Below are 27791 nucleotides of genomic sequence, written 5' to 3'. Positions count from 1 at the left end.
GTCCAATTTTTTTACTCAGCAAAAGAAAAAGATTTTAGTCCAGTATTTTTCATCGAGTTAGAATTCAGAGTAGAAGGCCTCACCTCACAGCCACACCTGGCTCTTATGTGCTTGCTTATGTATTTGGTCGTGTTTTTGACTTAGAATTGCCTGTTTCTCCTGAGGCCTCAGGAAAATCTTTAAAAAATCGACTGTTAGGAATTTGTTTTAAACTGGGTTCCAGTGTTGTCAGTTTGGGGCTGTCTCTCCCACCTGGGGTGCTTTCAGAGGGTTGACTTTTCAGGTTACAAGTGTGAATAAAAATTGTTCCTTGGTTTATGACTAGAAATATTCCCGAACAATCACTCAAATTACATTCTGAAAGCACTAGCTTCTGCTTTAAGAAATGACCAGGTGAAGTCTTTCACCGAGTGGACCTTGAGTGTGTAATTTCTCTGTGAGACAGCATTTCTATGACTTAATTGGCCACACCTGTACATCAGGGTTTGCTGCTTAAAGCCATGATTTTCTATTTGGTCCTTTTTGTATAAAGGGAACGGTTGCTCTATTCACAAGTGGAAATGGAAAAAGCAAAGCTTGCTGGGACTTTTGACATAATAGCGACCCACGTGGGCCTCTTCATCCTGCCCACACCACTCACGAGCCTGCTGAAGGGTCTTGGGAGGGCACAGAGATGACATATGTGAGGGTTCCTTACCAGCCATAAAGCGAAGCCAGGGGTCCCTGGTGGGGCAGGCTCAAGGGTCGGTCTAGACAAACCCCTCGTGACAGATGTTGCCGTTGATGAGGCTGAAGGTGGCGACAGAGGGGTTGGTCGTCTTGAAGGACGTCATGCAGGTAGTGCTTCTGCCGGTGCCGTGAGACCGGCTCAGCAGGCCAGGCCGGCAACAGAGGAGCTGCGTGTTGAACTGTTTCCTGAAACTCTTGCTCAGTAGGTAGAGGGCAAATGGGTTCACACAGGAGTTGGTGAAGGCCAGGAGGCGGGCGCAGATGCTGGTGATGAAGTGGAGCATGGAGGTGTCCACCTCAGAGTAGTGGTAGGAGCGGTACAGGTAGATGACGTGGTTGGGGAGCCAGCACACGGCAAAGAGGCCTACGAACACCAGCACGGTCTTGGCAAGTCGCTTCCGGGATTCGATCTAAGGAGAGAGTCACCCAGAGAGAGACAGGAACCAATAGAAAAGGTGTGAGGAATGCAGAGAGAGAGATTCAAACAGAGAAAATACAGGGGGGAAGAATTGGGGAAATAGGTGAGTTCAGAAGGTTACAGGAAAAGAGCTCAGTAGGAGAAGGACAAGAGGAGCAGAGAAGTGAGAGAGATGTAGCAGCAAGAGGAGAAAAAGGAAAAACCAGTCAGAAACATAGACATGGAAAAGCCTAGGAGACCACAAGGCGGACCACAGTTAGGACACGCCACTGTGTCCTAACAGTGGGAGCAGCGCCTCAGCGTTCACTACATTCCTGACTGGACGGCGGACGACACTCCTGCACCGGCCTCTTTCTGCTCAGGAGAGCATGGGCACAGCGTCCCAGCCGCAGGACTTCATGTCTTTCTGACTCCCTGATGCTCAGAAAAGCCACCCGCTTTGTTCTTCCTCATTGGCCAAACCAAGCTAGCTCCCTCTGATTGCTTTTGGTTACTGTCAGGTTGTTTCTGGACTCGACTCTACCAGAAGGGTCTCGGCCTGAGGGAACTGAGCATCAACTTGTGCTCCCCACCACTCAGGACGACAGCTTTCTCGTGAAGGAAGTTGGGGGTGCAATGATGTTCACTCTTGTGAGTAGGGACATGGCTTCATTGAGCCTGGCCATTCTCTCCCCACAGCTGAGTCAGAAGCCCCCCCAAAATGACCTTTAAAGGTGAAGCCTTCAGTGGCGTCAGCTACACATTTATTACACATGGAAGGGGAGTCTTCCTGCTTCTCTGTCATAAACACCACGCGCTTGCCCTCTGGACCGGAAGGCAAGAACTGGCAAAAAGGAGACAGCCAGAGCCCCCGGGTCCTATCATTCCTGCTCGAGGATGAGGTGATGGCGGTCCCAGGCGGTGATGGGAGGGGAGTCTGACATGTGGAGGGCACCCTGCATTCTGGCACTGCAGGCCACACATATGCTCTCTTGTAGTTCTCCAAGAACCTCCCAGCATGGGGGCTGCTGCCCCATCCTGCCCATGATAACTGGGGGCCGGAGAGGGCAAGGCACGAGGCCTGGGTTGGAACTGAAACCATCATGAGCCAATGACTTCTTTTTCCTTCCACGGCCTCATGGTCCTGCCACCTCTGCGCTGTCCCCGCGTGGCGACCCTGTTCCCATGCCCAGCGCTGTGATGGGGGGTAAAGAAGTCATGCCCCTATGAGCCTCAATGTTTTTGTTTTTAAACACCAACAATACTTTTCCAGCGATTTCTGCAAAAGAAATCCATACTTCAGATCTTTCAGATTCCTAAGCCTGCCCTCGCTTAGGTGTTTAATAAAACAAGATTACAAAGAACACCTGAGTTCCTGAGTGGCTGTGGCTGGCAGCTTCCATTTGCCATCTGGCTACAGATCACCCATGTCCTGTAACTGCAGCATTGGGTGGCGCGATCACTCACATACTACATTGAAAAGAAATGCGAGGGGTCAGCTCCCCAAGGAGGAAATGAATCAACCCCAAGCACCCACCTGCTTCTTGACGTGGATATTTCCTTCCACGGGCAGATTGTAAGCGCTCTGGATCAAATTTTTGGCAATGAAGTAGTAGTAGACCGAGATGATTGACAGTGGGATGATGTAGAAGACCAGGAAGGAAGCCATGGAGTGGATTTTGGGGTGCAGATCATTGGAGTGTGGGTACGGGGCACAGCTAATGAAGGTCTTGTTGGTGCTCTCCTCGTGGAAAGGGTGTAGATCAGAAAACACAGCCTCCGGGACAGCCAGCAGCATGGAGATGATCCAGATCAGGGCGGCTTTGAGGCAAATCTTCATCAGCGCATGGGAGGCCTGGATATCCATGGGCCGGACGATGGCTTTGTACCTGGGACAGGAAGAGGGGCATTCTTTGTGAGGTGCCTGCCATTATTATGGGTTCCAGTCCACCCCACGGGCCAGGCCGAGGCAAGCCAGGCACCTGCGTGCTGTAGGAAGGAAATGCTCACTGTCAGGTTTGTGCAAAGTGCTGACTGAACTCACCGAACCCTGACAGCGAGAGCCGTGAAGGGCTGCCCCCAGCTCCTCGCTTGTGCTAGTCCTGGCCCGAAGCATGACTTTCCTTCTCCAACAGTCACATCCTACCCACATGCTCTCTTGATTTTAAGGAGACTTCTCAGGATAGCTGAAGATCCTTTCACTTTTCTTCTTAAATCATAGAAATCCAGGGCCTCCCTAGTGGTGCAGGGGTTAAAGTCTCAAGGCCATCAAGCTATTGCCAGCCACTGTGCCCTGAGTTCGATCCCCGGCCAGAGATCTGCATCCATATAGTGCAGCAGACCTCTCCTGTCTCGTCCGCTGCTCGCCTCAGCAGTGTATTTCAGTGGATCCGCCTGTTCTGTTCCCCACTCTGTCTCCGGTGAATCCTCTCACCCCCCCACCCCACCTCTGGCCCGCACCCCAGCTCTTGTATGCATAAATAAATAAAATATTTGTTAAAAATTGTAGAAATTCATAACAAAGCATGATTAAAGACGGACACGGGGACAAGAAAATTGGCTTTTGGGTGGGCAAAGCCTTCATTTTAAGTATTCAAGTGCAGGTTAGGGGATCTTAACTCATTGAATATTTACACATGCCTCGTCTCTGTGTGGAAGGCTACAGAAGGAATGCCTGCTGAAAAAGTTACACACTGGAGCATCCCCTTAATTGTCCAATTAATCTTCCTCTGCCCTCGTAATCTGTTTCAGCTCATGCCCTCTTGTGGTTTTTAGCGCCCTTCTGGTTTCTGTGGTACATGTGCCCCTGTCTCGGTGGAGAACTCTGGGAACCAGGCACTGAGATGAAGTCAGGAGGACCAAAGGTTTAGTGGAAGTGATACCTGGCAAAGGAAAAAGGAGAGGAAGCAGTGTTGGTGGAAGGAGCCACCAGGCCTAGTTGCAGACCCCACACGGCCCGCACCAGTGCAGGTGAGCAACTAGCTTGCTTGGCTTGGCACAGCATGAGAGGTCTAGATACCCATTGGCTTGCTTTGCCCGGAAATTCCAGTTCTACCACCGAAAATTCCCTGTCCTGGGACATCTCTCAGGCTCCACAAACTGGGAGAGCTGGTCACCCTACACAGCCCTGTGGGAAGTTTGGGAGCAAAGGTCGTCTCGTGGGGGAGTCCCGCCTTGAAAGGCCAGGCCTTTGTATCACCCCTTTGATTGGTCGTGGGCTGGAACCACCTAAAGCGAGTGACCTCAGTGATGACCCGGCCCAGGCCCTGGGCAGGCACGGCCCCAGGAGAGGACGACCAGATGAGGAAAGGTGAGGTGGACCCTTAAGGAGCTGACTGCTGAGGCCTCAGCTCAGCACAGTCCCCACAACTGGATACTGAGTCTCTTCCAAAGGAAGCCCGAGTAGGGCCTCTCCACGTCCGCACAACACACCCCCACAACGCCTAGCAGACTGGGCCGCACACCCACCTGGGCGGACTTGTCTGAGAGCCCGCTGGGTGACGAGCCTGGGGGGCCGGGAGCGCATCCTTCTCCATCTTGGCATCTGCCAGCACCGGGATGCGCACGCACGCCGTAAAGGTTTGTTCAGTGGAACACGAGCAGCTGTGTGTGAAGTTGACAGGAGATGGGACCAAAGAAGTGTGACAGTGTCTGCTGCTGGACACACGCTGCGCTGAAGCAGTGATCTGCCCACGGACACGCTCGCCTGTCCGGGCCGTCAGAGACTAGGAAGCACTAACTTCCGTGTCGATGGAACCGCCATTGAGTTGCCACTCATGTCTGCACCCTAACCCCTCAGCTCACTTTCTCCCCCACTCCAAGGAAGGCAGAGTGAGTTACTAAGGGAAAAGAATTCTGTGCCCTGGGCTCAGAGCGCCCACGGTCCCCCAGCTGTCCCTGACTTACCTAGGAATGGCACATCGAACCTAGGAGATCGGTGGGTCTGCTGTGGGCCTAAGTCACATTCTCCAAAGAGTTTTATCAGACATAGAAGCAATTATTTTTATTGCTGGCGGTCTGATTTCTTTATCTAGCGCGCCAGGACACCTCGGTCCCACTTCGGTGTACTTGCTTTTTTATTCACACTTTGTCTTAGTTCACTTTAAACAATTACAAAAACCATAAACATTTCAAAGGCAGTTCTACCTACTTCTGGCACTTTGTCTAGAAACTAGTCATGCCAAATATTTTTAGTCCTAGTTTAAATGCAGGCAAGGAATTTGTATCTTTAATTGAAGGTACATTTTTAATTTATTGCATTTACTTTGCTGAATTGCATTAAAATAATTTAAATTAAAAAAAGACATATCTTGGGCCTCCCCGGTGGCGCAGCAGCAGCGCTGGTTCGATCCCAGGCTGCTCCCCGGCCACCGGAGGAGGGTCCCACATGGCGCGCAGACCTCTCCTGCCGCCCGCTGCTCCCCTCAGCAGTGTACTTCATCAGTCTGCCTGTTCTGTTCCCTGCTCTGGCTCTGGTGAATTCTTTCACCCTCCTGCGCTTCTGACTGTACCCAGTGCTTGCATAAATAAATAAATAAATAAATAAATAAATAAATAAAAATCTTTTTAAAAAATATTAAAAAAAAAGACGTATCTTAAAATACTTAATTTAATGTCTAGGAAATAGAATAAGGTCTAGGATTTGCTTTAAATTACTCAGATATGTTAACAGATCACTTGTGCAATTAAACAAATCAGTGAACACGCACTGCAAACAATTTTCTGTTGTGTAATACTCATGAGATATCAAAGGATGGAAGAAATCCCACACACTAAGTGCTTGCCTTATGCCACGCAGCACATAGCAACTTATTTATGTTCTAGACAATTCCACCAGTGAGTGCTATTATCCTCATTCCACAGAACTCTTTCAGAAGAAAACTTTAGGGTAAACCCTTCCTTGAGGCAGAGAAACAGACTAGGCATTTCCCAAATGTGTATGTGGACCATAGCAAGCGTTCCCTGGACAGCTGGTGGTGCTACAAAGCATGGGACATATCAGTCTATCTCCTCTTCTGGAGCTCCCGATGCAGGGAGACACCACTGAGTGGTTCCTGTTCAGGAGTGACGGCTGGTGGGACCAGGGTGATACTCCTCTAAGCCAGCCAATGAACCACCTGCCCATTTACTAAGGAGTCTTTCTCTGAAGCATGTAAACTGAAAACTAGAGAGGATATGTTGGTCACTGACAGATGCTACAAATAAAAGATTCTGATATTGGGGAGCAGATCAGGACGGCCATATTTTTACGCTGTGCAAGATGAAGAAGCAGCGTAGATAGATTGAGAGAAAGAACGAGGCAACATAAGAGAAGCTGAGATGGCTGGTGCTAAGGCCTGCAGAGGTCCTTGGTTCCAGGCCCACGAGCTACTTTTGAATGCGTGAGCAATCTCCTGTCGTAATCTCACAGATCGCCCACCCTTTTTCAGTCCCATGGGGCTCAACGGCTTGTGTTCTTTCTCAACAAAAGATCCTTATCTAGAACCATTAGACAGATGGTGGGGATTCCAAGTTATCATCAGACTAATTCTGGGATTTAGAACATCCCTTATTTGCTAAGCCCAGGAAGAGCTGTCAACTGTACTCAAGAGACAGATGAGTCTCTGTCCTGTTCCTCAGGTCTCCTTCTCTTTCATGTGTCCCAACTTCCTTCATGCCCGCTGCCAGCCACCAGGCATCTGAATCGTACCCTTCAAATTTCAGCTCATACGTGTCATGCGGATGCAGGTTCTGCTGACCAGTCCAGACCCTGATGTTGTCATGACTGAATTTTCAACTCTTCTCTTCTAAGCTTCCCATGCCCTCTCGTGAGCTGTTTGCTAGCTTTCCATGAGGCCCCCGAGATTAGCAGTTTACCTCTTCTCTCTTCGTCTCTCCGTATCACTAACGGTGCTTCAGGTGCCTTGTTCTGCACACCACTCACTTCCAAATAGGGGCTCAGCAAATATCTTGCTAAATGGCTAAGAATAGGTGACTTGTTAATATGCCCCTTATTTCCAACTTCTCGCAAACAAGACAGGGCAGATTTGCTTTTATGCACTTAGTAAGAATCATTCTTCCAAATTCACTGTCCTGAAAACCCCAGGCTCAAGATTATTGTGTGCCACTTCTGAAAACACCTGCACTTGATTTTTCTTATGCAAACACTGGAAAGTTCAAAAACATTCTCTATAACAAGATTCACATGTCAAGGAGATTCTTGGCAAATACAAGTAGCTGGCTGTCACACGCAGGGTTGGAAACTTTGCCCACAGAAAGTTGTGTCTTTATTTCAAACATGGGCAGTTTGTTTATGTTTAAAGACCCAGAATTTCCACCCTTATTTGTCCTTACTCACCTACTGAAGTCAATAGGAATTGGCGAACAATATTTTTAAACCTCCATTACAACCCTAAAGCACACTACATGGCGCGGACGGAGGCGAAGAGAGAATGAAATGAACTAGATGGTCTCTAGGGTAATTGATACATTGTCTGCATTTAAATGAGAATCCTAAAACCTAATAAGATTCAACAAGACTATTAAACATTGGCTTTATTTTCTCCTGAGAATAACACCAAGAACTTTTCTGAAGAAATGTGAGGCAATTATTAGCCGGCTTGTAAAATGGCTGTAATCCAGAGCTATGGAATCTTATCTCCCTATGAGCTATTACCCTGCAAATGGAGAACTTGCCGGTCCTTGGTGCCTGCCCAACATTATCTTTAAGCATGAAAGAGATTACAGTCATCCCTTGCTGGTCTCCTTTCTAGGCTAAGTCACTCCATGCTCTTTTTCATGCTTCCTAATATAGTCCAGTTTTCTGGGGGCTCTAACGTGAACTTGGGAGCAGAGAAATCTAATTCCTAAGGGTAAACATCATCTAGCTTGATGGTCTCAGGCAAATCACAGACTCTTTGCCCCTCAGTATTCTCATCCCTGAACAGGAGATAAGTCCATTGATCTATGTAATAAGTGACTCAGGCAAAGATGATAAAACGATTGAGAGAGAGGTTTTAAGAGAACAGGATATACATACAGTCTCACAATCTCCCTACAGATTACTGTCTACATGCAAAGGGGATAATATACCTTTATTTTGGGGCGATCTAGAGGTCACCCCTTCAATCAAGTGGCCAAACCCAGGGCCAACTTCTCCATCAGGCAGAGTAGGCACAAGGTCCAGGGCCCATGAGACTTTTAGGGGAAAATGGTTTAATTTCTTTTAAAGTTAGTTAGAAGAAAAAAAGTGAATATAATCCACTTGGGATTATATTTGCCATTATACCAATATACTCATAAAACATAATTCTTAACATTTCTTATGAAGAAAGGATCTCCTGAAGGTAAAGTGTCAAAGGCCCATGAAATTCATCGGTGGCCCTGATCAAACTCAGCGTCACCAATAGCGGGGCAATCTGAGATCACTTGCCTCCTGATTCGATGCAATGGGAAGAACATAACATAGCCATTCCGGCATGTTCACAAGACAACTGGATTGGACTCGTCAATACAGTCAACATCATTGTTTTAGAAAAACGTAGGGGAGCTACTGTTCTACCTTAAAAGGAAAGAGATAGAACAAGTAACAACATATTCATCTGTCAAACCATGTTGTATACCTTAAACATATGCAATGTTACCTGTCAATTATGTTTTAATAAAACGGGAAAAGGAGAGAGAGACATAACAACCAAATGTAATGCATACACCTTGATTTGATCCTGGATTTGTACAAAATCTATAAAAGACATATTGGAACAAGGGAGAATTTGATTATGGACTATACGGCGGGCGTTAAGGAATTATTGTTAACCTCATTGGGTGTGATCCTGGCATAAGGGTTATGCAGAACTGTGCTCTTGCTCTTAGGAAACACATTGAAATACTTAGAAGTGAGAGTTAAGGATGTTTGCACCTTACTTTCCAGAGTTCAGCAAAACAAAACAAAGCAAACAACTACAAAGACAGCGAGAACGAAATCTAGGAACTGTTAATTGTTGAACGTGGGCGGTTATTATATAGAAGTTCATTAATAGCTTTGGGAGAAAACATACACTAAAATAGAGATTCTAAAAAAAGGTGAACTCACAGTAAAATAACATTATTTTTAATAATGTGTTATATAGGGCCTCCCCGGTGGCGCAGCAGTTGAGCGCTGGGTTGCGAAGCTGCCTGCAGCCTCTGCAGCGCCGGTTCGATCCCAGGCTGCTCCCCAGCCACTGGCCATCGGAGGAGGGTCCTACATGGCATGCAGACCTCTCCTGCCGCCCGCTGCTCCCCTCAGCAGTGTACTTCGTCAGTCTGCCTGCTCTGCTCCCCGCTCTGGCTCTGGTGAATTCTCTCACCCTCCTGCGCTTCTGACTGTACCTAGTGCTTGTATAAATAAATAAATAAACCTTTAAAAAAAATAATGTGTTACATATTTTATTTGATTTTTATTCATAGGCAACCCTTTGATTATAGTGATAATGTAACAAATGTGTCATATCTGATTAGCGCCTATCAGAACGGTGTCTTCTCTGTCATCGTCATAGTGTTCATTTGGGCTTGCAATTTCAGTATCATCATGACAATCTGTGGGCTTTGTTTTGCTCTGTTTTGTTTTGGCAATAATATTTGTAAGCCACCTGCCCATTTGGGGAGGTTAGTTTAACTAAAATGAGGTCACACACAGGCTCTCCTCCGTCTCAGTGCCTCCCTGCCAGAAATGGAAAGGGCGGGGAAGAGAAAATTGCCATGGCTGAACCTTCTCCACGGTGGCCCCCCCACGCCTGCTGCCCGAGCTACATATAAGTGACATTCTGATGCGGACTCAGTGAGAGAGGGAGCCTCCATTTGGATGCTTCATATTACTAATCTCTAATCCAGTCCTTTGAAATAACATCAATATAAGTAAAAAATTTTGATACTTTCCTTCCTTAGCCATTAGATCAGGTTGCACCTCTCCTGAAAGGTGTGAAGCCCACATTGCGGTCCATCTTTGCAGAAGACTGTAAGGGAGCAAAAATCTGTCTTTTGACAAAAACTTAGTCTCCGAGAGGGGCTCTAAAGGCTGGGTTTGATGTTTATATGTAAACTGCTCTCTCTCAGGGCATGCATGTCTCAGGAAGCCCTAATCTCTTGGTCTCTTCAAGGGAGAAGGCAGAACTTAATCTGCATACATTTGTCTACTGTGCCTTCTGCAGTCACCTCCCTAACTGACCATCCCTTTTTCCTTCCCAAAGTTCTGTCCTAGCTGAGCTATTCTAAGGTGGTGTCTAAAGGGCAGATCTCTCCCATGTACATAGGAGCTATATAAGTTATTATTAAACTTCTTTTTGGTTTTTCTTATCTGACGCTTGTTTGATAATTTGCCAGCTTACAAGAACCCAAGAGGGATACAGAATGATTTCCTTTGTGTTCCGACAAGACACTTTCCAGAAATTTTAGCGAAGGGGTCAGGGGTTTTCTCTAAGGATCTGTGCAGAGACTTTCCTGCCCCAGGAGGGAGTCAGTTTTAGACTCAGGCCAAGGCAGAGGCGCATGATCCAGGTCTTGAAGGATAATCATAATTTTCTTTCTCTTGTTCTTTATTTCTTCAGAGAGATCAAGACAGGCCTGACCACCCCCCCCCACCCGAAGTCAAGTCCTGAAGTCCCCTGTTTGAAAATCACAATTCTCCATTGTGTTCTCACGTGCAGGTGCCCACTGCGTCCCTGAGAGCGCGCATGCTCTGGGAAGGGGAATGCGTAGCAGTCACTTGCTGTTTACTACGGACCAAAGTCAAGGCGATCATGTTCCCATATGTCAAGTTCAACTGTAGTCACAGAAGGAAGACTATTTGCCAGGAAAGGACTTTTTGTTTATTTCTGCAGCAGATGGAGGAGACATTTGCAAGGCAAGGGCTGAAGGCAGCCAGACCTGTACATATTTATTTTCTGTAAAGGCTTACTGTGCAACTAACCTGTGGGAATTTCTTCCTTATAACAGATTGCAGAAGAATAAGACCATTCTGTACCTGGGTTTCAAATGAGGTTGATTCTGTTGACAACAGCAATAGTAACAGTGAAAACTTATTAGAGATTTACTATGAATCAGGTAATTATGCTCTGAGCTTTGTTTAAATGATTTTTGTTAGTTTACTTTTTTAAAAAAAATCAACTATTTTTTATTGAGGTCACAGGGTTTGACGACATAATATGATCCAGAGGTACAGGGTCACACCGCTAAAGATGTCTGTCACCTCACCACCACTGAGGTAAACCATCATTATTTATTCTCACCAGTCTATGTGGCAGGTGCTACTATCTTTGCTTTTTTATTTTTTTAAGATTTTATTTATTTATACAAGAGCTGGGGTACAGGCCAGAGGCATGGGAGGGTGAGAGGATTCACCAGAGACAGAGCAGGGAACAGAACAGGCAAACTGACGAAATACACTGCTGAGGGGAGCAGGAGAGACGGGAGAGGTCTGCCGTGCCATGTGGGTTTCTCCCTGGCCGACCGGGAATCGAACCCGCGCTGCAGAGGCTGCGGACAGCTTCACAGGGCTGCGCTCAACCCGCTGTGCCACCGGGGAGGCCCTATCTTTGCTTTTTTTACTTATGAGGATCCTGAGGTGAAGCGACTTAACCAAGGCCTGGCAGGATTTGAGCCCAGGCGCTGTCCCCTAAGCCTACCCCCAGGCCCCTGCTTCCTTTCATGATCTTCCTACGGTTGACCAGGCCACCTGGGCTTCCTGGTGCTGGAATTAGGAAGAAAACGAAAAAAATGAGCAGAATGTCTGTTCCCCACCTGCTCCAGCTGTGAGGAAAGCACTGTTTCTAGGCAGACACAAAATCCCTGTTCTTCCTTAAATCACTTGTGCGAATCTCCTGCCTCTCTCCCCCATGTAGGTACCCCAAGCTTCCTGGTGACCTGAGGGCTGGAGGGACTCTGGGCCTGCTGCTGGACCTTGAAGCCTCAGGACCTAAAGAGGTCCTCTTTGTGGGACCTAGAAGCCAGGACTTCTACAAAGGATTCTGTCATAGGCTGTAGGTAGTGTGTGTGTGTGTGTGTGTGTGTGTGTGTGTGTGGCGGGGGTGGGGGGTGGCCACACATCTGAGGAGGTATGACCCCATGCCTCTGAATCACATACAATGTAGTAAACCAATGTCACCTCAATAAAAAAATGATTTTATAGAATACTGTTCCAGTTTAATTAAGATATAAATGGCATGTTAGTGAACATTTAGTTTGTTTCATTGTTTTACAATTATATTGATATAACAGGAATTCTTATTCATCAATCTGTGTACATCTCTATTTTTTCCAGTAAGATTCATATATGTGGACACGCTGAATCTGGAGCAACATACACTGGTGGGTCAAAGGTTGGGAGGAGGTTTTGTCTAAACATTTTTTTGGAAAAAAGATTGTTGGTACAAATGTCTCTGCTGTCAGTTACATAAAAGAGCACCTTTCACCGCGAGCTTGCCAACACTGCATTTGAACCTAAAAAGAGTGTTTTGCAAAATAAAAATAATTTTTTGTTGCTTGAAAAAATAAAAGCTACAGGCTGGCAGAAGACTGGCAGCCGCCACTTGCAGGATCAGAAGGACAGAGATATTGGCATAAGCCACGGGAAGGGGTGCCAGCAGCTGTGCTTCAGCAAAAGGAGTGGGGCAACTATTGACCCTTGGTGCAAAAATGGGGTTCAGCAGGATGATCAAATTTCAAAGCTAAGGACAGATCCTGTCCAGAAGCCGGTGAAACAGGTCCAAGCAGGATGAAGTAGCAAGGCTGCCAGGGGGTGTGTGTAAAATGCCCAAGGAAAGCAGCGGGTAGACAGACACCCCGATGGGCGCTGTTCCCAGGCCACCCCTCAAAACTGCTGTGGAGGGAGGACATACATACATAACTTGTCAGGCTTTTTCAGCAACTCATGAGCCAGAAAGTTTGAAGGACATGTACAGAGCCTGTCTGCAAAGTGTAGCCAGACACGGCCTGCCCATCCTCTGTGGGGCCCGGAAGGTTCACCAGGAGCGGGGACGGACGACGAGGACAGAGGCGGTGAGCGTGCTCTCGGGTGAAAGCAGACAGACTCTGGGTCAAAAGTTGTCTTCATAAGTCGTCATTCACCCCCAAATAGATCCTGAGACAAGAAATTCTGAGCAAGGGGGTTATTTGGGCGCATTTTCAGGAAGCGCGGGGAAGTAGGAGGGCAGTGGGAAGCCAGGAAGGCGGCTGCTCTGGGACACTGGCGCTCTGGCCCGCTAGAGGCCCCCCGCGAGGCTGCGGTGAGCACATTCTAGAACTGCCAGGCTGGGGTGTTTACAACGACGCATCCCTCTTGGGTTAAGAATTGTCCCCCGGCGTCAATGCCGGGGTGCTCAGCCTGCCCCTTGCCTTTCCTTGGTCAGAGATTGCTTCAGTCAGAGAAGCCCAGGAGGCCCTGGGAATAAGTGACCTGGGGGGGGGGGGGGCGGGCGTCGAGGGATGTGGTCAACTCTTCTCCAGGTCCTCAGTTTAGCAAACATATATATAGAAACTAAACGTCAGAGCCAACTTCCGTTTTTCAATATATATCAAATTGTTGGGGATAACAATAGGATTTCTAAATTATCTCAATAAAACGATTTATCTTATTGATAAATGTACTATCATTTTGTGTTTTTTTCCTCTAAAATAAGAATCATTAGAGTTCAAAAATAGCACCATGGCATATGAGTCATTATGAGTCATTATAAAAATGTAACTGCACTCTATTTAAAAAAACTTTTGTGAGGTTTGAGAAATGGAGACCCAACTTTGTAGCTTGTTGGGTCCCCTAGCTCGGTGGGAAGGTGACCCTGGCAAAGGTGAGGGGGGGCAGTGAGGGACAGGGTGGAAAGGGGAGCCCTCCAGCACTTTTGCAGAAGTATGCAGGCTACTTCTGTTTATTTATTTAACTTAACAAAAACTTATATACCTGCCTGGTGCAGCCCTCAACACCTTTCAAGACTGAACCCTTTGAATCCCTATAGCAATGCTAGGGTGTAGGGACCGCTGTTGTCAGCCTCTTACAGTTGAAGAAACTATGGCACAGAGAAGTTATATAACTTGCCCAAGGTCACACAGCTAGCAAGTGACAGAGCTAGGATCTGAACAGAGGCCATTGGCTCCTGGGTTCAGACTTTCAACCATGAGATTTAATGCCTCCTCTTCCCTCACCAAATGGAACCAAGGAGATCAACTTTACTAGCTGTGAGGAGGAGCGAAGTGAGGTGTTTCAAAAGCACTTTGAAAACTAGCAAGCACTATTGAAAATAAAAGGTTATTGCATTTCCTGAGAAGGAACGACTGTCCTCTAGAATGTTAGCTGGTTGAGATTTTGACGATAACCTTTCCGTTCCCTTTTGAAAATAAGTAACAATCATGCCAATGGTATGCTCGTTCTTTTATCTAGGAATCATAACATTTCATGAAGAAGTCAACACATATTATTTCATCATTAAAAAAGCACAACCGTCCTATGATATATTAAAAGTAGAATATCTTATCCTCATTTGAGAGATCAGAAAACAGACCTGTAAAGTGATTTCCCCAAGGTCATGCCACTGACTGACAATGAGAGAGAACCAGGGAACCTCCTCAGACATCTCTCCAAAGCCCATGCTTTTGAATGTATCCCCACTGTGGCTATGACTCTATTAAATGTCACCTCCAAAATATTCACAAGAAAAGAGAAAATTGAAGTGAAAGGAGAGTTATTGCTTAATGGATGTAGTATTTGTCCCACAGATGGCCATGACCCCGCTAGCCAGCAGGGGGCACTCTGTGGATGCCACTCTGGGCACTGTGTGCATTCAGCTCCAAGGAACCCCGTGGTCCAAAGGGTAACGTCTTAGCCTTCACGGAGTCTTCCTAGGATTAGCTCCAGTGTAACATGTGGTGCCCGAATGAAGCAAAGTGCCTAATACGCTTCCAAAACGAGCACTCTAGCAATAAAAAGCTTTTCTTAAGCCCTTACTTCCACATGACCCTGTACTTGCAACAGAGGAGCTTAAAAGGAGCACGAGCCCCGGCCATTCAGTCACACTGTCTCTTGTTCCCTTTCTCACAGTCACGGACACGACGCTTGGCTCATGATAACATCAGGACAATGAGTTTCTTAAGAGTGAGGTCTATGACTTGTTCATTTTATGCCTACTTTATTTATTTATTTATTTTTTAAAGGTTTATTTATTTATTTATGCATACAAGAACTGGGGTACAGGCCAAAGGCGCGGGAGGGTGAGAGGATTCACCAGAGACAGAGTGGGGAGCAGAACAGGCAGACTGACTGAAATACACTGCTGAGGGGAGCAGAGGGCAAGCTAGGAGAGGTCTGCTGCACCATGTGGGTAGCTCCCTGGCCGGGGATCGAACTCGTGCTGCAGTGGCTGCAGACAGTTTCATAGGTTGCATCTTAACCCCCTGCGCCACGAGGAAGGCCCCTACTTTATTTAGTGAACAGGTATATTGGGTTGTCGGAAAACTCATGTCATATTTTGTCTGTTTTTCAAGCAAAAATGCATCATGACTTTTCCGACAACCCTATATAATTTGAAATGTGTTCTCAGTGTGTCTGGCTGTAAAGACTTACTTTAAGACAATGGGTTCAAGACGTTCAAGATAACCCGTTCTTCCCTGCCATGCTCCACACCAAACACTTCCATTAAGCCCACGTAGCCCAAATCTCTGGACACCATCATATTAGCCTTTTCCCAAGGGATCGCCCAAACACTTCCTATTTCTCTAGCCATTTGTAGCCCAGAAGACAGGCTGAGGGTGCTGAGGAAGGGGTCCAGCTTGAGCAAAATTCCCCCCTTGGGCATTTGAAGGTAACCTTAGAGGAAGCAGCACCGTGATGGTGACACACTGGAACAGAAGCCCAGTGTCTCTCCACCTTTACTTCCCCACTGAGCGACAGGAAGCTGGAATCCAGGAAACCCTCAGAACTCTCTCACTTTCTTCCTTTAACCTACTGTCAGCATCACAGAGAACCTGGGTCATTCTGGAAAAGGCAGTAGGCTTAAAGACACTGACTTGACTCTCAAATTTTGATGATCCCAAGAGTTGATGTGATGGGGCCTTGTGCCCTAAAGCATCACACATGCACAAAGACTCTTCATTATCTCCCTAGGAAGTCTGTCCTGGGCGACTGGACCAGGGTCATGGCGTCCCCTAGGGGCCATTCCTTTTACACAGGAAACTCTTACTGCCAAATGACCGCCCGGCAAGCACGCACATGCTCCCACAGCGGAGACAGCAAACTCGGGCCCAAGGCCAAACCTGCTAGTTTTCATAGGGCCCATGAGGACGGTTTTACATTTTAAATGGTTGGGAAAAAATAGAAAGAAATATCCAAAACCAGGTAACAATATAATATGTTGTATCATGTGGAAATGATACAAATTGAAATTCAAATTTCAGTGTCCATCAGTAGGTTTTATTGGAACATACACACGCCCATTTACTTACCTGCTGGAGGTTGCTTTCCCGCTGTAGTCACAGAGTTGAGCGATCGCCACAAAGGTATTATAGCCCAATAAGCTGAAAATACCCTCTGGCCCTCTGCATCACCCCTGGCCTGTGTGTGCTGAAGGTGTGAATGTGACCAACATTCTGGTGGTCTCTGCCTGTCCACACCAAAGCGGTTGTTCCCTTTGAAGCAGCCCCTGCTTCCGTTTCACAAGGCATTGCCTGCAAGGCAATTTTAAATAAATTTATGATAATGAAGACAATAGGCCACTGACCTCTGCCATTGGTCTTCCAGAATGAAGCACTCATTGCTCAGAACGCTTAGTCAATTTCTCAGCACATTTAAGTACTAATTTACTATCTCAAGCTTTGCTTGGCTCTATGGATATAAAAGTCCCTGGCCACTAAAGATTTAAAATCTAGCTGGGTAAATGAGCTCTACCCAGGCAAAGTCCTTAGAGAGTGATGGAATGATCCTGTAGGGGAGGAAAAATCATTTTCCCTCTTCTCTTCCAGGTCCTTGGCTGAGATCCACTGCGACAGAAGACAGATCAACAGAAGAAAAACAAGGGTAAAAACCCGTACTCCTCACTGAGTAACTCCCCCACATTGCCCCAGCTACCACTTAAATACCACCTCAGCTTAAGACAAAAGATGTTGAGGGGTGAGGGTCGGCACTCAGGGGAGATAATCAGCCAAGCACAGTGACCCAGAGTAAGACTGTTGTATCGGTGCCTTCTCCATTGATGATTTTAGTCCTTCTCTTTGCTGGTACAGACGGGAGACACCTTACAAATGGAGATTTCCCACATAAATGTAAGAGTATCTTACCAAAGGGGAAATTGACTTAGTTTTCAGAGTTTCTCCTACGTCTGCTATTTCTTAAAACTAACCTAAAATAATCCCCATGTTACAGACGTATATTTTGGGGTGACAGACACTTAAAACTACCAGCCACAGGGAAAAAAATCTCACACTGACCTGTAGCTATTCTGCTTATATGTAAAGGCATAAAGAAATAAGTGAGTCACGTGGACATATTATTTTCATGGAAAATTCTTGTCACATTGGAAATACATTTCTATATATGCCACATTTTATATATTCTCCTATTTCTTTCCTATGTAACCTTCAGTCATTACCCCTAGCCAACTGGTCTGAGTATAGTTGAAAAAAAAAAAAAAGTAATAAAATTTAAAGAATGTACCTTAAGAACATTTTGGCTTCTCCCTTCCAGGAGAGTTCGGATGTGCTCAATCACAGCATAACTAAATGTCAGCCCTAGCTCCTGTGTACTGGGCTAAGAGTCCTGGCCTCGTTTAATGATCCCAGAGGCTTCGATGTAGCTACATGCTTGGCAGTGCCCACCACTGCAGGCATCAGTTGTGTTCCTGACTTACTCTCTTTGATGTTAGCCAGAGCTCACATCTCTGACTCAAAATTGCTGAGATAATTGGAGTCTCTAAATGCTGTTCCCACAGGTGGGACTGAGTAGTCCTGTGCTCCTCTTTAGAGGTACATGGATGTAGGTAGCTTGGAGGGCAGCAGGTCAGGTTTCCAAGAAAGGTGATGGCGGATCTCCCACTTCTGATCCTGGCCAACTAGCTTGTGCTGACCAGTTCCCCTGACATGAAAACCTAGAAAATCTCTTTGAAAACATCAGAGAAATGCCATGGCAATCAGGATTTGAGGGACCAAAATCCTGCAGGAAAAGGAAGCGCACAGAGAGGAAGCTATTATGCAGCATCATTTTCCCCTTTAAGGCATTTACCAAATTTTAAGTGGCAGTAGAGAAACAGAGCTGTGCAGAACTTCTAGCTATTTTCAGATGAAGGGGAACAATAAATGAAGTTCAAGGTCAACCAAGGAGAGGCGCTAAGGTAAACAGTCCCCTACCTTCTCTTGAGATGCCCAATGAGGTAAACCCTAGTAGTAGGGGGAACCAGAAATAGACCAGTTCTCACAAAAACCAAGACCAGCCTCCAATGTGCACACTCCCCAGTAGAAACAGATACTGCCACCTCCTAACTACCTCCAAGAAGCCAAAGCTAGTCTTGTCTGGAAGATCACATCATCCCAAGGCTCAAAATAGCTATAAATCTTCATATAGGAAATCCGGTATTCAAACAAAAGTTGCTGAGAGACAAAACAAAATGGCCAACACACCGAGAAGCAAATATATAATAGAAAGAGATTTATGAAGGCTCCACGTGTTAGAGTTACCACGGAGGGATTTTTAAATATATTGGGACTAATTCAAGAAATTAGATGACAAGATAGCACCAAATGGAAATTCTAGAATTGTAGTAAACAATAACTGAAATTAAGAATTAAGTGGAACGTCAGAAGGAGACTAAAGACAGCTGGCGCAGATTAATGAGCTGAAAATGACCAGACAGAAGCACGATGGGGAAAATGTATGGAAAATATAGGCAAGGAAGTAGGAGGTTGATGGAACACCGTGAAATGAGCAGAGGAGAGACACACGCCAGGCAGTTAATAGATATCAATATAATGTTATTTTTCTGGATTTTGCCATGTTTGTGGCTTTTATCAATTTATTTCAATTTGTAGCTTACTGTGATTTCTAAATCTATGATTTCTAAGTATTTTAAAACACTCATTTCTCTTCCTAACATCGTAGTCCTGCTTTTATTTTTTTTCTAAAAAGCACCCCCCAAACAGTCTCCCAAAACCCTGCTAAGGTCTTGTTATCTAGGGTCGGAACTACTGATCTAGTGCCGTCACTGCTAATCATCAAGTGAAATGAACAGTTTGATTCAGAATCCATAATTCATTCACTCAGTAGGACCTGCAAGAATCCAATCATTCCTTTGTTCCTTCCTCAGGCTTCTGTCCCTTCATGCAATCAACAAACACGTATGAAGCATGTACTACATATTAGGGACTGTTCCAGTGTTCGAAGAATATGCTTATGAATGAGAGAGCGTCTCCCTGTTGGGGAATTTATATTCCAGTGATGGAAGATGGACAGTAGACAAATGCACAAAATAATTCTCAAGAAAATAATGCTGGATGACACTTACCCAAGAGAAATGAAGATATGTGCCCCATACAAAAACTGTGTGTGACTGTTTTTAAGAGCTTTATTCATAATCACGCCAAACTGAAAACAACACTAAAGCCCATGAACTGAAGAATGGATGCAAACACCGTAGCTTACCCCTGCCAGGGAATAATACTCAGCAATAAAAAGGAACAGACTGCTGATACAGGCAATGGCATGAGTTGAACGTAGCCAGACTCAAACAACCACACACCGTATGACGTCACTGAGGAAATTCTGGAAAAGATCAGTGGTTGCCAGGATCTGGGGGTGGGAGAAGTCGAGAGACTGCCAAGGAACAGGAGAAAAATGTGTGGGGTGATGGAAATGTTCTCTGCTTTCTCTACTGGTGGTGGTACAGTTTCCCAGAATTCATAGAAATGTGCACCTAGAAATTTACTGTGTGAGAATTACATTTCAGTCAAACTGAAAACAAGTCTATGATGCAATAATGGGGCTGTTTCCTTTAGAATGAGTGGCAATGAGGACCTCCTATCGAACGTGATGCTTAAAGTGTCAAATGAACAGCAATCCCTTAAGAATCAGCAAATATCAGGCACTAACCACCAGAGTTTCAAAGACAACTGTAGTAAACAAAACCCTTGTTCTATAGCTGGGAGGTAGAAAAAGAGGGATGGAGAATTTTTTTTTCTTTTAGTCTACAAAACATGTGTTTTAATTAAGAGAGAATTTATGCAAACCTCACACACCAGGAGGGTCTACAAGTGAAGAAATGCAAATTGAATCTATTTTCAAAGGATGTTATTGACAAGCACAGTTCAAAAAACCTCACCAGGGAGTCCTTTCAGGCTCTGCTCTGTTTCATGATCAAGTTTGGGTTTGGGGTGTTTTGTTTTTCTTTTGTACCTCCATGCATATTAAGTTGCCAGATATGATACTTAATTAATCACATAAAAGTCTAACATTTTCAAAGATAACGTGCAAGAGGCAAGGTCAAAGTCCTTTGCTGCCTTCTCTCCAAGGCACTCCAGTTGAAAGAGTCTTGCTGGGAAAGCCCACTCCCACCGCACCTGTCCTCCCAGCCTCCCAGCTCTGCAGCAGCTGCGGCACAGCCTCCCTGTGGGGAGACACCAGTCAAGTCTCCTTGCAGAGAGGCAGCAAGGGCTTCGGAAAAATCAGAATCTAGAGAAGTATGGTGGGCTGGTGAGCCTTGTAAACTGTTCCAACAGAGGGACATTCTGGAAAAGATGCTTTGCAAGAAATGAAGCTAAGTCCTCTCTTGGGAGAAAGTGCCAGTCTCCCTGGAATCAGTGAAGCTGGGCTTCTAGAACAGTGTAAGTCTTTGGAATCACTGAGGTAATGGCCTTAGGAGACCACCTTGCAGTCTCTCAGGGGATCTGCTCTCCCAACAGTGGGTTTGGGGCCAGCAGCTCCCACTGTCCAGAAAAGGAAAATGGAATCAGACTCTGTTTTGATGGTTTTTGAAGAAACATTCCCAGTTCTCTCTTTTTTTTTTTTAAACATTTATTTATTTTTATACAAGAATTGGGGTACAGGTCAGAGATGCACAGGTGGGGTGAGAGGATTCACCAGAGACAGTGTGGGGAATAGAACAGGCAGACGGACCGAAGCTCACTGCTAGGGGAGCAGCGGGCGAGACAGGAGAGATCTGTCCCACCATGTGGGTTTCTCCCTGGCCGGCCGGGAATCGAACTTGTGCTGCAGTGGCTGCGGATTTCTTCATAGGTTTCATCTTAACCCCTGCGCCACCAGGGAGGCCCATTCCCAGTTCTCTTAAGGAATTTGGACTTGGAATGAGGCAAGCAGGGTCCTAGTCTGACTTGACTCCGAACTTATGAGAAAGCCAAATTCCATCACCTTTTTCAATTGCCGTGTCAAACGAGGGCTTGACTATTAAGGTGACTTCTATTTGTTGCTGCTGAAATATCAATCGGTAGTTATCTTCCTCCTACTAGATGTGAGGAGGACCAAGGTGTCCTAGAGGCACAGACCCCAAGGGATTTCCATATAATAAAGAAAGTAGAAAACACAAACACACACACACACACACACACACAACCTGTCATACAAGTTAGAATGGGTTTGAAATTTACTGATTAACAATACAGGCAAAAACATTTTGGGAAAGGGAAAAAAATCAGTGAAAACAAAAGATCATGGACTGCTTCATAGAAGATAAGGGACTTGGGGCTTCCCTGGTGGCGCAGGGGTTAAGTCACAGCACTATCAAGCTATCACCAGCCACTGTGGCATGAGTTCGACCCCCAGCCAAGGAGCTGACCCACAAGGCACAGCAGACCTCTCCTGTCTTGCCCGCTGCTCCCCTCAGCAGTGTATTTCAGTCAATCCACCTGTTCTGTGCCCCACTCTGTCTCTGGTGAATCCTCTCACCCCCCACCCCACAGCTTTGGCCTACACCCCAGTTCTTCTGTGTCTAAATAAATAAAAAATAAATATTTTTTTTTTTAAAGAGAAGAAAGGGACTTAAATTGTGCTTTGAAGAAGTGGTAGGATTTGGCAGATGGCTCTATTTGGGATAGAGCCCGGCCAGGTGGGAAGAGGAATAAGTCAGACAGGGGAGAAGCCAGTGGCACATGTGGGAGACAATGAGAAGAGTTTAGGGAGAGCAGAGTTTTTTCTGCTACGTTCTGCCAAGTGCTGGGACAGGAAGCTAGAGAGACAGATTGGCGATGGAAGGATCAGACAGAAGTTCACAATGCATACCTGGAAAGTGAGTCCCACATCATTCTTCAGAAGGTCTCAGAACCTCAATGGGTGCTTAGATTCCCCAAGCCTGTGAGTGGTGACTGCACTGGTTCTTGCCTCTATATTTTTGGGGACCTTCCAGCAGATGAAACTGTATAGACAGGAGGAGCTTATGTAGTTGGGAGGAATTTGATATTTGCCTATCAGAGGAATTCCTGAGACCTGCAAGGAGAGCGAGCTGCTAACGTGGGTGTTGGGAAGGAGATTTGGACCCCAAGGCACACAGCAAACGCTCTCCTGCACTGAGCAGTAGAATTTTCTGCAGTAATGGACATGTTCTATAGCTGTGCTGTCCAAGTGGAGTCATATGTGGTTACAAAGCACTTGACAGGTGACTGATGTGATGAGGGAAGTGAATTTTTAGTTTAATTTTTAAACAAATGTAAATAACTATACAAGATAGTGGCCTACCATGTTGGACCAAGCAGCTGTAGTGTTAGGAAAGGCTGGAAATGACATTATCTTGTAAATTTCTTGCAATGAATCCAGAGAATCTGTACTCCAAGAAATTTGCATAAATGTGACATTTTCCTGTTTTTTCATACATTCATAATGGCAAGGGAGTGGGAAAGTTATGAACAGTCTTGTTCATGGAATCAAAGAAGGATTGTGTTACAGTGAATTGTTGTATATGTCTGTCCTTAGGATTCATTCTGCCAGCTCCATTTTAGCAGAAATAACACTGAATAATAATACTGAAGCATAAACAATGTAATTGGAACACTTGCTGTCAACATTAAATCCAACTTTAAACTAGAAAGGAAAACACAAACTCTCCTTACCCTTTTCCTGTCGAGGGTCCAATTCAGGTCTTAAATTCCATAAACATAATACTGAGGCACCAAGCACAGAAATGGGCCTCTAGTAGGAAGGACAAGTGTGCAAAAAATATATCTATCCATCCATCCATCCATCCATCCATCCATCCATCCATCCATTCATTCATCTATCCATTCATCTGTCCGCCATGCATCCATCCCTCCATCATCACACCCATGCATCCATGTATACCTCCTCCATGCAATCATGCACACATGTATCCATCATCCTATGTCCTCTTTGTGATGATCCATCTGCCCTATCATCCACCCATCCTTCCATCAATCCATCCATCCACCCATCTATTTATTCCCTGAATCTATTTACTGATTCACAAAAAAATAGCTTTTCTCTCATTTACCCAAGTAATGAGAGCCTAATAGAAAGGAAAAGATAAGAAGCAGTTGACTGAATAATACATTTTAACAGTAAGCTTTCAGGCGAGAAAAAGGAAGAAGGGCAATAAGAATGAGAATAGTATACATTAATTAACCATAATTTTAATTAACCAATATTTATTGCTCATCCATTTGGTATAGGAAATCATGTGAGGCACTGTGAAAAGATATAAGAATATGTAAGAAATTTCCTCCTTTACCATTCTTAATAATCTACTTAAAAAGTTAAAGCAATGAATACATGAGTCTAAAATATATATATATATTATATATATTGAAAACAGCAAGATTAAAGATGTCACAAGGTAATTCATGCCTCACATAATACAAGCCTCATGTTTAGAAAAGGGGCAGAGAATCTGGGCTAGAATGTTCCAACTTAGGGGAATTTGAGCCAGATTCTGAATGGGAAGCAAGATGACAGATAAAAATCCCAAGAGTTCAAAACTTGAAGGGAACTTAGAAATAATCTGGCTCAACTGCTCATTTTAAAGGTGATTTAACTAAGGTCAGAGAGTTAAGTGACTTGGTCCGGCTTCCTCATCTGGGTAGTAATGGCAGAAGAGTCTACAGTGCAGGGCTGTTGATGGCCGTCTCCAGCCTACACATCCCCTGGGAGGGAGAGGAGAGTCTCCCACCTAGAAGGGAGAAAGCATTCCGGAGAGTGGGCAGGACACAGCAGAGCAAGGAAGCGGAGCCAGAAGTGTACGTGAGGACGTCAGTGTGTGCGCAAGGGGAAGAAACACGGAAGGGGACCCGGCACCCACTGTGAAGGGGCTTGAATGCAAATCTGCAATTTGTCAGCTGTTGAAACCCAGAATTCTGGTTTCTAGGATTGCCTTGAAGTCTCCCTTGGACAAGAGGGACCGAGTATGGGCTCTGCTGGTCAGCTTCAGGGGGCCGGGGAAGCATGACCTTTGCTGCCCACCCTCAGAAACCCTAATCCAGCAGACTTAGGATGGAGGCTAAGAATCTGGGTATTTGTAAAGTTCCCCAATGATCACGATGACCACCCAGTTTGAGGGTCTTCTGGTTCACCCTTCTACCAACCTACCCAATGTAGACGACCACTCAGGAAAACTCCGACAGTATTTACCAGGCAAATGCCCCGTATGATCCGGCATTTCTGCTCTCAGGTATACACCAAGAGAAAGAAACTGCGTTGCAGAAAAGCATGGATAAGCCTCTCCAGAGCAGGTTACGATCACCCCAAATTGGAAATGACCACTGTCCACCAGTATTACTAGGGTGGATAAACTGAGGTAGGTTCATACAGTGAAATGCTACCCAACACATGAAAAAGAACACACCCTGATAGAAGACTGGGCTTGTACTTTGAAAGCTCCAGTAATTGGTGTGTAACATCAAACAAAGTGAATAGCATTCTTCCATGGAGATTAAATTCTTCTATAAAACACAAATAAAACAAACTAAAAAGCACAGGCCGTGGCGACGTGCGCCGGCGAGAATGGCTGTCCTGGACATGACGCCAAGTGGAAGACGTATGGCTCCATTCACAGCAGATTAAAGCAGGCAAGAACAATCTATGGCGATTGAACCCAGACTAGTTTAAACCCCGGTTTGCCTGCCCCCGGGGTGGGTATTAACTGAAACCGGCAATAAAAACCCTTCTGGGTGCTGGAACTGTCCTGTGTCCCCATCGGCGTGGCGGGTCTCTTCTTACTGACATGGGCGAAAACATATCGAGCTGTGTGTGTGCCCTTGTTCCCTCTCGTACAGATAGAGCTCGTTGAGCCGGGAGAAGTACAGATACTGTGTATGTGTCTTATATATATTGGCCCTGCCAACCTCAGGAAGTTGTTCTGAGACTCCAACAGCTTTTAAAAAATGAGATCAATAAATAATCTTACCTTATTTAACTAGCTCGATACTTATTCTTGTTGAAATCGTTTAGATGCCCTACCTGTGCTTCAGGTGATCCATCAGCTTTTGTTTAAGCCTTAGCAAAACACGAGTTAGTTACATGGACGCTCACCCTCATTTTTGAACCCAGGAAAGACCCGCAGTAACTCCCAACTTACACAGAACACCCCGGAGCTGCCAGAGGGGTCCAACCGGCTTCCCAGAGCCCGTTCTGACACTCCAGAGAAGTCTCCCGCAGCTGCAGCCTTCCATTCCGCACCCTCACTCTCCTGTCTGGTCCACGTCCCACCCCCGGGAGACAGTAAACACCATCTGCACCACCGCACGCACCAAGCCGGAAAACAGTCTCATCTTCCCATCAAGAAAATTACCCTCAATCTGGGCTCCCTTGGCCACTGGTAACGAGCCACAGCCCTCTGCCAGCTCCCAAGTTTGCCAGCCCCGAGTCCACACACGAGACCGCGGAGGGCGTGTGTGCAGGGTGAGGGCGCTGGAGGTGAGTGTGGGGAATGGAGAGACCCCCGCAGTGAGGGCGAGGCGCGAGCCTCATTTCTGGGTTATTCTGTTTCACTTTTTGAAAGTGCCCTGTGTGCTGAGCAGTGAACTTCAGGCAGCTAAGTATAAACACATGTCTACAAACCCTGATAGCACTATCTTTATTTGTCCATTACTCGGCAAAGCCAGATCACCTAGGGACTGTTTGTTCCTCTACAATGAGAATCCAGCACCAGGTGTATTAAAATGTGGGCCATTTTCCGCAGAGTATTAACTTTCCAGAGCTGCTTCTGTGCCTTGCTGGGTCCACGCTCAGATCCTTACGTAGCATGAACAGCGTAACAACCAGTTGGGTTTAAAATAGGAATTTATCATCTCTGGTTTATTGTACCCATTTTTCTTAATTTGATCATATAGTCTCTGATGTGCCTGAGACCCTATTCATTACTGTGTTCAATTTCTAGAGCTCAGAGGAACAGAAGATACGCTCGGCCGTTTGTGTGAGCAACCTGCAGATATTTCCTGGCTGGCTGATTCAAGCAAGTGGTTGTTACTTGACAGATGCTTGACAAATGTTTATAAAAGTGACTAGATGTGAATTTCTCCGCGATATTGTCACACAGGAAATGCATTTCACAAATGTGTGCATTTCCCGGAATAAAACACGCTATCGGGCTCCCTCCTTTGCCCCTTCCCCTAAAGGAGACCCCCCCCAAAGGCAATGTATGTGGAAATACATCAGAAAAACATGAAAATTAGAAATCGACCTTGAATGGAGCTTTCTTAGGGGAAAAAAAGCAAATAATGCTAGATTTCACTTGAGATACTTAGACAAACCAACACACAAACTGCTCAGCGACAGACAGCCAAATACAAAACCAGCTGTGAAAAAAGTTAAACTGTCCGAGGAAAATGAATTTCAAGGAGAAGCTGCCTATTTTCTCCTCTTTGTGATTTCTGGAAGGATATTTTGCAGAAGAAATACAACAGGACTTCGCTCTCTGGAGATTTTGAATTGCTTCTAAGAAGCTTTTGCCCAGGGTTTAAACCCTCAGGTGTGATTGTTTCATTGACCTCACCGGTCCATTAATTTTACAGGGAGGGAGAAGTTAGAGAAAGGCCATGTTAACTTGATCGCCTCCAGAAGATGCACCTCAACCTCAGGTTTCCAGAGATGATTTTTCTCTCACCACCTCCTTCTGTGTTGGACATCCTCTCACTGCCCCCCCCCTTAAAACAACTTGTCAATCTCAGAAAGTAATCCCCAGAGCAAAACCATGCCTGAAGGGGAAGCTGAGTTTGAGTAAGACTTCCCTTCGTGCCAACCGCTCTGCCCATCCCAGCGTGGCACCTGGGCATTCCCCCCCTCGGAGAGAAGGCAACTTTTACGCAGGACTTACCTGTCTGCCGAGAGAGCCGTGAGCGTGAAGACAGACACCCCCACCGAGGTAAGCTGGATAAAGGGGATCAGTTTGCACCCGATCCTGCCAAACAGCCATCTGTCGGCCAGGTACCTGCTGGCATCCACCGGGGCACACGTCACCAGGAGGAGCAGGTCTCCCAGCGCCAGGCTGGAGATGAACAGGTTGGGCACGTTTCGCATGGACTTCACGGTGCAGAAGATCTTGATCAGGGTGATGTTGCCCACGAGGCCGATGAGAATGATGAGCCCATAAACCACAGGGATGACATAGAGGACCCCCGGGTGGAGCCAGTCATCACTCGTGGGGGGCTCCCCGCCGGCACTGGAGTCGTTGTAGGACACCCAGCGGCTCTCCTTCAAGTTGGGGAAAGAAGCATTCCGAGCCAT

The 27791-nt window shown here is 46.0% G+C and overlaps 1 protein-coding gene across 1 annotated transcript; it reads right to left on the bottom strand.

Moving 5' to 3' along the window:
- Positions 1-749: 749 nt before the first annotated feature.
- Positions 750-27791, bottom strand: GRPR (gastrin releasing peptide receptor; the record flags this gene model as incomplete). Its single annotated transcript, XM_084258188.1, has 3 exons — positions 750-1139; positions 2664-3015; positions 27382-27791. 3 exons carry the CDS (start codon positions 27789-27791, stop codon positions 750-752), a joined length of 1152 nt encoding a protein of 383 aa, XP_084114314.1.

The sequence above is a fragment of the Talpa europaea genome, assembly GCF_964194135.1.
Source record: "Talpa europaea genome assembly, chromosome: X".
Taxonomy (NCBI): domain Eukaryota; kingdom Metazoa; phylum Chordata; class Mammalia; order Eulipotyphla; family Talpidae; genus Talpa; species Talpa europaea.
Note: the sequence above shows the minus strand (reverse complement) of the source record. Positions and strands in the feature narration are given on the sequence as shown.